The sequence below is a fragment of the Falco peregrinus genome, chromosome 2 (genome assembly GCF_023634155.1).
Source record: "Falco peregrinus isolate bFalPer1 chromosome 2, bFalPer1.pri, whole genome shotgun sequence".
Taxonomy (NCBI): domain Eukaryota; kingdom Metazoa; phylum Chordata; class Aves; order Falconiformes; family Falconidae; genus Falco; species Falco peregrinus.
Window position 1 is genome coordinate 106,778,162 of NC_073722.1, and position 8,662 is coordinate 106,786,823.

The 8,662-nt window shown below is 40.1% G+C and overlaps 1 protein-coding gene across 4 annotated transcripts in view; it reads left to right on the forward strand.

Moving 5' to 3' along the window:
* TPST1 (tyrosylprotein sulfotransferase 1) overlaps positions 1 to 7,314 on the forward strand; it is a 31,799-nt gene extending 24,485 nt beyond the window's left edge. For 2 of the 4 annotated variants that reach the window (XM_055797134.1, XM_027791099.2), the window contains exons 4-7: positions 2,853 to 2,903; positions 4,245 to 4,320; positions 5,364 to 5,411; positions 6,790 to 7,314. In XM_055797134.1, the coding sequence (XP_055653109.1) occupies positions 2,853 to 2,903; positions 4,245 to 4,289 (96 nt within the window). In that variant the 3' untranslated portion in view covers positions 4,290 to 4,320; positions 5,364 to 5,411; positions 6,790 to 7,314. The remainder of the gene's footprint in view (positions 1 to 2,852; positions 2,904 to 4,244; positions 4,321 to 5,363; positions 5,412 to 6,789) is intronic. The other 2 variants (XM_055797135.1, XM_055797136.1) reach the window with 2 other exon arrangements.
* The last annotated feature ends 1,348 nt before the right edge of the window (positions 7,315 to 8,662 follow it).

Below are 8,662 nucleotides of genomic sequence, written 5' to 3' on the forward strand. Positions count from 1 at the left end.
GACAAAGCCAGCATTCTAGATAATGTCAGTTCTGAACCAAAATTAGGCACACTTGTGTGTTAAACCTAATCTTCTTGGCCCTGTCACTTGTTAGATTTGTGTGAATTGTGGTATTTAATGTGAATATAGTATCAAATGCCCCTGAAATGTTTTCTTTCCAAGCTATGACACTGGTTTTTATTTTTCTTGATAGTTAGTAATTATTTTTCTTAATGCTGCTGATGGATGAATACCCTTGATTGTTGCTATTGGATGATAATTAGGAGTAAATGCTACAGAGGACTTTAAAATGGTAAAGGTTTTAGAGCAGCCATAGATACAGATCTGTAATACAAAAATTAGACCAAGTCTTAATTGCAGGGAGAAGGAAAGAAGGAGGCTTCCAGAGAGACAAACATGGTTTTGGTAGTTCTCTTTCTGAATCAGTTACAATGTACCATCCTCATCAGTATTAACAGTTTTTAAGAATTTCCAGATAAAGACTGTAGCTGTTTGCCAGAACAGGTGAAAAGCATGTCTGTTTCTTCCAACATCAGTGCTCATCTAATAGAAGATAATGTTGTTTTTTTTTTTCTTGTGAACATTGCCTGGGTAGTTCTATAGCATTTTTTGATGTGATAATATTGTTGATTTGTAACTTCCATTTCTGCTCTCTAGAACACAGTCTACATTTTAATGGCTTGGTTAAAAGCTGAAAATATTAACTACTCTCCTTCATTTATAAATATTTATAGCATATCTAGGCTTCAGTAAGCCACATGCTGAATTTTTGACCAGTGTGGCTTTCATTAAGGTTTCCATGGGAATGACAGTACCCCCTGGCTGAATATAAATGAGAGCTGTGCCTATCGCTTTGAGTCAGCCCTTCTGTTTTATCTAAAACATGGAATATCAGGAGAGGCAGTGTTCTGCGATGTGTGTATATAATAATTCCTACTGTCACATTAGGATTTTGTGAAACCTTGTTCAGATGTGTTCAGCCTAGCCAGTTGTGTGATAATATGATCACAGCTACACAAAACTACAAAGAACTGGTGACACTAGAGTGTTTGGTCTTGTTGGTTCAGTAGAACAGATGGTAAAACTCATCAAGCATTGCACTTTTTGCAAAAAAAAAAAAAAAAAAGAGGTAATACAGAATATTTCACCCCCCCCACGCCCCTTTGGAATGTATTCCAGTTTAATCTCAGAAGCAAGCAGCTTTTAAGAAGTATCCCTAGAGAGAAGGCAACACATTGCCAATGTATTTCCTAATTGGTCAGATAGTGGAAACACTTGTTTGGTGTGGTTGTTGGTATGTTCGAGGATATTTGTTCCTTGCTCTTTCTCCAAACAGTGTTGTTTCGGATTTATTGTTATGCTCTAAAAGACTGGAAACTGTGATGATTGCAAACTCTCGCGAGGTCAGGCTGGTAACGAGGGTGCAGTTGTTGTAGAAATTCACACTCATAGGAGTCGCTGATGGTAACTTGTGACAGCCCTACTAGTAAGTGGAGCTCTTTTGTACTTGTATACAAAGCTATTAAATCTATATGTCTATTAGTATAGAATAGACGATGCCAGTTGGAAGGAGCTTACAACGATCATCTAGTCCAAATAGGAAAGGATTATTGCACTGGTTGTTTTTTTTCTGTAGATGAAAAGCAAATTAGTAATTATTAAATGGTATAAACATTGAGGAAAACTTAAGTCTTATCCAACCCTGTGTTCTCCCTCCAGGAGCTGGGGTTTTAGCTGTGTGGTTACAGCCTTGGGAGGGAAGGGGTCGGGTGTCTGTTCTCACGCAGTATGTTTGCTGAGTGGCTCAAGATCTGACACAGAGTACTTGGGGGAAAACGGCCAGTAAGATATCTGTACCTATTATAATAGTATCTGTATATCTTTAAAGAATAAAGCAAATGTATAAACTTTCCTGTTACCTGAAAATTACACCAGCTAGATAAGTGGAATAAAGGGATAGATCACTGTAAGATAGCGTAGGAGATGCTGACGCTCCTTGAGTGTTGACCATTTTAACAGCATTGAAACTTAAGTTGTTGGCATATTCAGATGATGCACTGTCTCGAATTGTATCAAAACCAACAGAACTTTCCTTTGACAGCATAGTGAGATGGAATCAGTTGTTCAAGTGTGATGCTTCTGTTTGTATGAATGATTTTTTTGTACATAATGAGTACTGTGATGCATCAGAAAATGTATTGTGGGACACTCGTTGAGTTTCTTCGCTGTAAAATGTCAATGTTTGAGAACTGAATGTTTTTTTTGTTGCCTGGCTGGTATATCAGTACTGACACAGTCCATGAGATTGTGACAGGTAGCTCTTTTGAAAAACTTTAAATGGAGAATCTTTAAATTACGAATTGTAATTAAACCCAAAGGTGAACTTTAATTTATTGAAGGGGCTAAAATGTGAAGCAACAGATTTGTTTTATATAAAACTTCAAAATGTTATGTGTTGTAGCAAGTCACTCCTAGCGCATTTAATTGTCCTGTTGAAAATCTTTTCCTAAAAGCATAGTGAATGGCTTCTACAGGACTTTACATTTCAAGCTTCCTTGAATTATTATGTGCGTTACATGGTTTTACCATTTTAATGCAGACAGGGTCACTGTTGAGTACAGAGCAAGCCTGGGGCTGAGTGTACAGCTGTAGAACTACCTTGGATGACCAAGCCTTGTGAATAAAACCTGCTTTTACAAATACATTGTGCTCAGTTTAGGTAGATCTGGTTTAGCATTACTGGATGCTGATAACCTAAAATAATGTATTTTTTTCCCTCCCTTTAAAAAGCTCTTTAGCATTTCAAACAGTAGGAACTGCTAGCTTTGAGTAGTATGTTTTTCTTTTTCCAGGTCTACAAAGGTGAATTTCAGCTTCCTGACTTCCTTAAAGAAGTGCCACAGGTACAGTATTGGATTTGTTTCCTTTTTGTGGGTGTAGTGGCAAGTTAGTATGCAGCCAGTCTTCATAAACCACTTCATAAATTTTTTATTTTCTGCTAGATCGTAAGAGAACAGGTGACTAGTCATTATAAGAATATCTTGTCTATGAAGACTGAATGCTCCAGTGCTCTTGCACTCAGCAGTCCCAAGCATCTCTTGAGTGCGTGTGTGTCAGTGTGAACAGTACGATGCTTGTAAACCTGAGCTGACTGAGTATTGCTGTGAAACTCAAGGCACATTTGACTCTTTTGTGTAGACCAAGCTGCAAAGTTTGTTATTTGTAGAGAGGCTTTATCTTTTGCCTTGCAAGTATAGTACAGGGAGCAGAGATAAGTAATGAGAGATTTTTAAAAAGAAATACTACTGTATCAGACAAAACAAACAAAACAGTTCAGCTGTGGATATCAATGGAGTGTTGATAATCAGGTGAGCTATTGAACTTCAGATTTTACTAAGAATTCATAATTTGGTACCTTCCTGTAATTCAGGAAGGTTTCTCCCTCCCATAGCCTTGCAGATTTAAGCTCTGCTAATGTAGCCATGAAAATCAGAGCAGATTGTCTAGACAAGGGTCAGATCATTTAATTCACCTTTATCAGAGAAATAACAAAAATTTTTGTATTTTATTGCTTAAATGAAATATTTTATACGAAATAAGAAAATGTAGCAGTTGGTTTTGTTTTCTTGGGTGAGAGTTGCTCAACTAGGTTCAAAAATAACGGGTTTTGTAGGCTGTATAATTGATGGTAAATGTATAAATGTCACCTAAAGTGCTCTCTACACTGTGCTTTGATAGAAAAAACAGCGAATGGCTCGTTACTATCTCAGGTGTGTTCAGGTAAAGCTAAGGAGAAAAGTACTTGTTTGGTGTTTGGGGTTTTCTTTTTTAATTCCTTCTGCGTATACAGGAGTACAGTGTTGCAGAATTGGGAGAGAAAACATTTTTCAGGGCACTCTGCCTCCAGGATTATGTATCTCTGCTTGCATTACTTTATATTTCTACTCTTTCCCATCCTTAATGATACATACAGTACAGAACTTTGTTTAGAATGTGAGTAGCCTATGAAAAGTAAAATAATTTGCAATATCTTTACTTTTAAAAGAAAAAACTGCACTAATGGGCACAAGCTTTCTTAACTTTGGATCCCCAATGTTAGGAAAGGACTCTGATTGTGACCTTTGTTAAAGACTGAAGAATACACCAGAGAATCTACCACACGCATATAAAGCATTTTGACTTACTCCGTTCATTCAAACAAAACCTAATTGATTAAAAAGGAAAATTGGTTTCTTTTGTTCCAGCCAAAGAAGACAGTAGAAAGGAAGTCTCGTGGCAAGATAAAATGAACATGGATCAGTAAAGTCGAATAGCTGTGGTGTCTGTTTCATGTTTTCAGAATATAACTTTTTGCTGTGGACACCAAATCTTTCAGATAAATCTTTGTGTGATCTCTAATGTGGGCTTTGCTCTTTTACTGGATGTTTGCCTGCTCTCACCCTTTGAACAGTTAGTGCTCATGCTTTGCAAGTTGTGCTCAGCTAATAGAAAACCATTAAGAACCTGGCACTACGCAGCTAAATGTGCTGTTGCTCACAGCATTGTTCACTCTCAACCGCTGGCCAAAATGTCTACACAGCTTAACGGCAAGACAACTATTTAAATGTGTGCTGCTTAAAAGTTATTGTCAGCAAATGTATTGAGAAAGTGCGCTGTAGTTATTTCTAATGCTTTCGAATGCAATTATTGTGGTTATTTCAAGATTATCTACAGCCTTACAGATAAAGTTGCAGCATATGTGGCTGCAAGCACAGGGTGTGTCAGAACAGGAGGAGATTAAATATTGCCGATAAGGATTTCTGGAAAATGGAGGGAGATAAACTGCCTTTAAAATCGAGCATACTGTCTATACATAGATAGCGTGCTAGCAAAATAAATGATGCTTGATCTGCCTACTACAGTATTTGTAGTTAAATTATGCTGTTCATATTTTCCAATTATCTTGTGATACGTAAAAAGAATTTGGTCCACTATTACTAGTAAATACCCTCTTTCAATCCATATGGTAGGGAGGTTTCAAAATGGGACTCCGCCAAATTTCAGGAGATGGATTTATACAGTTAGCTTGGTATAATTACAGTATTTGCCAAACTCTGAGCAGATTTATCCAAAGTAAAGAAAGATTATCTAAAAAGCAAAAATAAGCTTTGGAAGAGTAAGAGAATATTGCTTAAGCCATAAAAACTGATGCTGGAGTTGAAACCGATGCTGATAGTGTTCTCCTTCAGTATTACAGTAAAGATAAAATTAACATAATGTAGCTTAACAGCTAGATGTTTTTGGGAACAAACACTGGTGCTGATAATGGTATCTTTTCCTCTAATGTAAAATAGCTAATTTCATTTTAATTATTTACTTGACAGACTGAGCCTATGGAATAGAAGACAGAATGGCTATTTCTTGCACAGAAGGTAATAAAAGAGCGTGCAGTCCTGCTCATTTGCTGCTCTTGATTTAGTTAAGGTGACTTTTTAAAACTTGTGTAACTCCATGTAAGATTCTGGGTAAGAAAAATATGAAGAAACGGATCTTGATTCAGAATCTGTAAAAATCACATTGAGGTAAGTCCTAGTGGCGAGAGCTTACAAGGGCATAGTTGATGTGCTTTAAGAATCACAATGCAGTTCTACACAGCTCATCACAATTAGCAGTTATTTGCTATGCTGCTGTATTGGCAGTGCTATTTTAGAGGTTGAAATTGAAGGGAGTACATCAAATGATGCCTCTACTCGTCCAGGCATTCTTCAGCAGAGTTTCTTGTTCATGTTAATATCTGTGTGTCTTCCAGCACTATGGCATACTTTGTTAAAGTAGTGAAACTTTAAAGATGACCCTGTCTTTGTTTCTGAATCAATTGCCCTTTCTAGTTAGAGGAAACTGCTAAAGATGAGCTCATTGGTATAATTTGCTTTTAATATGTCCCATAGCCAGTACTTCGAATAAACTGTATTTTAGTTGTTGAATTCACAATGACAAGATTGTGCAGGGAACTCAGTAAATTCCAGAGTAGTTAACGAATGAATGGTGCAAGATTTACTGTATTAATCCAGGATTTTTACTTGTCAACTGTGTTATTAAATGGTCTAGCTTGACAGCAAAAGATGGCAAAATGCATCCAGTTTAAATATAGCCAAAAGCAACAAGCCACACAAATATACCCAGCATATTTTTATGTGGCCATAAATACAGCACTCTCCATAGCCCTAAATATAGTCTAAAGCATTCTACCAATTAGAAATAATGGATATAAAAGTTTTCCAAAGATTACTTGTAGCCCTTCATCAGAAATCGATAGAGAAACCATAATCTCTTCATGTAGTGGACATTAAAATGACTAAAACATCTACTTCATTTTGCTGCTTACCTCTTTGAAAAAATGTGTTTCAAGCTACAATGTTTCTATCTAAAGCTGCTGCCTGGTTTCTGAGAAACAAAATTAACTTGCCAGCAATCACTGCCACTGGTACCTTGTAATGAAAGAGACACTTTAGGGATATAAATGCAGCCCACTTTCACAAGTATTTTGAATGTAAGTGGAAATACAGTTATGCTATTTTTTTTAAAAAAATCTAAATATGCTCCAAGAAGTAACTCTTTGAATAAACAATGCAAAAGGCAGCCACATTCCTTACAGGAAAGAATTTTAGTGCCTGTGGTTAGTCTTGACAGTGACTCTTCACCTAATGAGATAACAGCCTTTACACATTATTTGTAATTAAAAAATGTTGGATAAAACCAGAACATTACATCTACAGCTCAAACATAACTTTTTTTTTTCTCCTCCTTTAGAAAAAAAGACTGCTGCCTTTTCCATGGAAATGATCTTACAAGGACTGTCCCACTGAGATCAGTGAGGTGTACTGCTCATGGTCTGCTTTTTTCAGAATTTCCTCTCCCATTTCTTTCATAGTTTTTGTTCAAAATTTTGCTGTTGTGAGCGCATGCAAATCTGTTCAAAAATATTTAAAATCACAAATATTAATGCAGAACTGTATTACATTCACACTATTTTTTAAGGTTTTAAAAAACGCAAAGCAATGCCTGTCTCTGAAATTGCTCTTCTGTCTTAATTGCAAAACTTCATCTTCAAAGATTTTTTTTTTTTTCCTGTAGCAGTTTGGTTTTAAATGTATGAAGCTTTCAAGAGTGGTCTGTGCTTGTCCTTAAAGATTTATTTTTTTTTTTTGTGGAACAGTTGTTTTATTCTCATGTGGAAATTGTTAAATATCTTTTATTTAAAAAAACTGATAAGTGACATGTACAATTACAATTCAATGACCTTTTGTATTTTTCAAAATAAATGCTTTAAATGTGGTTCTTTTCTTATGAATGTGTTTTGCCTCAGAGTTAAGATTTAAATAATGCAAGATACTGATGGAAGAGATGATCTCATGTCCTTGTGTTTGGATCTTTGCTGGCTTTTAACAGGTGGGAGAGAAGGAAAAAATAAATTGAGAGTATCCTAGTGAGAGGTGAGCTTTATTTACCGCAGGAACAAGCAGGTACTTTTTAGCTTATTGCCTTTGTTGCTGCAAAGCAGGTGCTTTGGCCACCATCCCACCACCCAGCAGCCCACCCTGCTGTGTCCTCAGCCCGCTGGCGTGGGATTTGGGAGTTTAAGGGTGCTCGAGGTGGCGTGGGATTTGGGAGTTTAAGGGTGCTCGAGGTGGCGTGGGATTTGGGAGTTTAAGGGTTCTTCCCCACATCCCTGCCTTGCCGCCCGGCGGTTCTGCCTCTTGGAACCGCTTTGCCTCTCCCGCTCTGCGGCTGTAGCTCTGCCCTGAGGCTGCGCTGCTGCTTTTTTACACCTGCGCGTTCAGGAGCGACGTTTCAGGAAATAAGTTAATTTTACGGTTCGGTATAAATTTCCCAAATCCTACCCAATCCAGGTGTGAAGGTGTGAGGAAAAAGTGAAGCCGGAGCGCCCCCCAGCGCCGGCCCCAGGCAGCGCCGGTGCCCGCCACCCTTTCACACACACACACCACACCCCCCCCGCCGCCGCCGTGCGCGGCCTTCGGTGGCTGTGAGGGGGCGCGGGTCGGTGGGTGACGGGCCGTTCCCCTCGGCGAGGAGCCGCAAGGGCGGCGCAGTCCCGGCCCGGCCCGCTGCCGCCCCCCCGGGCTCACCCACGGGCCTGGCCGGGCCCGCCCCGCCGCGGCCGTTCCCGCTCGCCGGCAGAGGTGGCGGCGGGCGCTGCCCCCGCGGGCCGCCAGGGGGCGTGGGCGCGGCGCTACGCGGCCGGCGGGGGGCGCTGGGCGGGCAGCGCTGAGGCGGCGGCTGCTGCCGGGCCGGGCACACGCAGGCGGCCCCCCCACCCGCAGGTGCGGGCCGGTGAACGCCGTAATATTTAGGCTCTTCGGAAGGACCTAGAGCAAGGCGCTAAGCCACAGTTTAAAGTGCCTAATTAACGCTTAATTTGCTGGGCAGCCGGCTTCCCTAGCATCTGGCTCCATTTCGGAGCCCTCCCCTGGGCCTGAGCTGCCCCATCCCCTGACAGGACGATGCTACCACGCTCGGGGTGTGACTGGAAAACTGGGTCAAGCTTATGAAAGCTTGTCGGTGCTGCGGAGCCCTGTGTAAGGTGGTGGTTGCTGCGACCAGTAGTAGCCTTTTTGCACCAGTCATTCAGCAGCTGGTGGCTTGGCCTCCCTGCTGGCCCGTG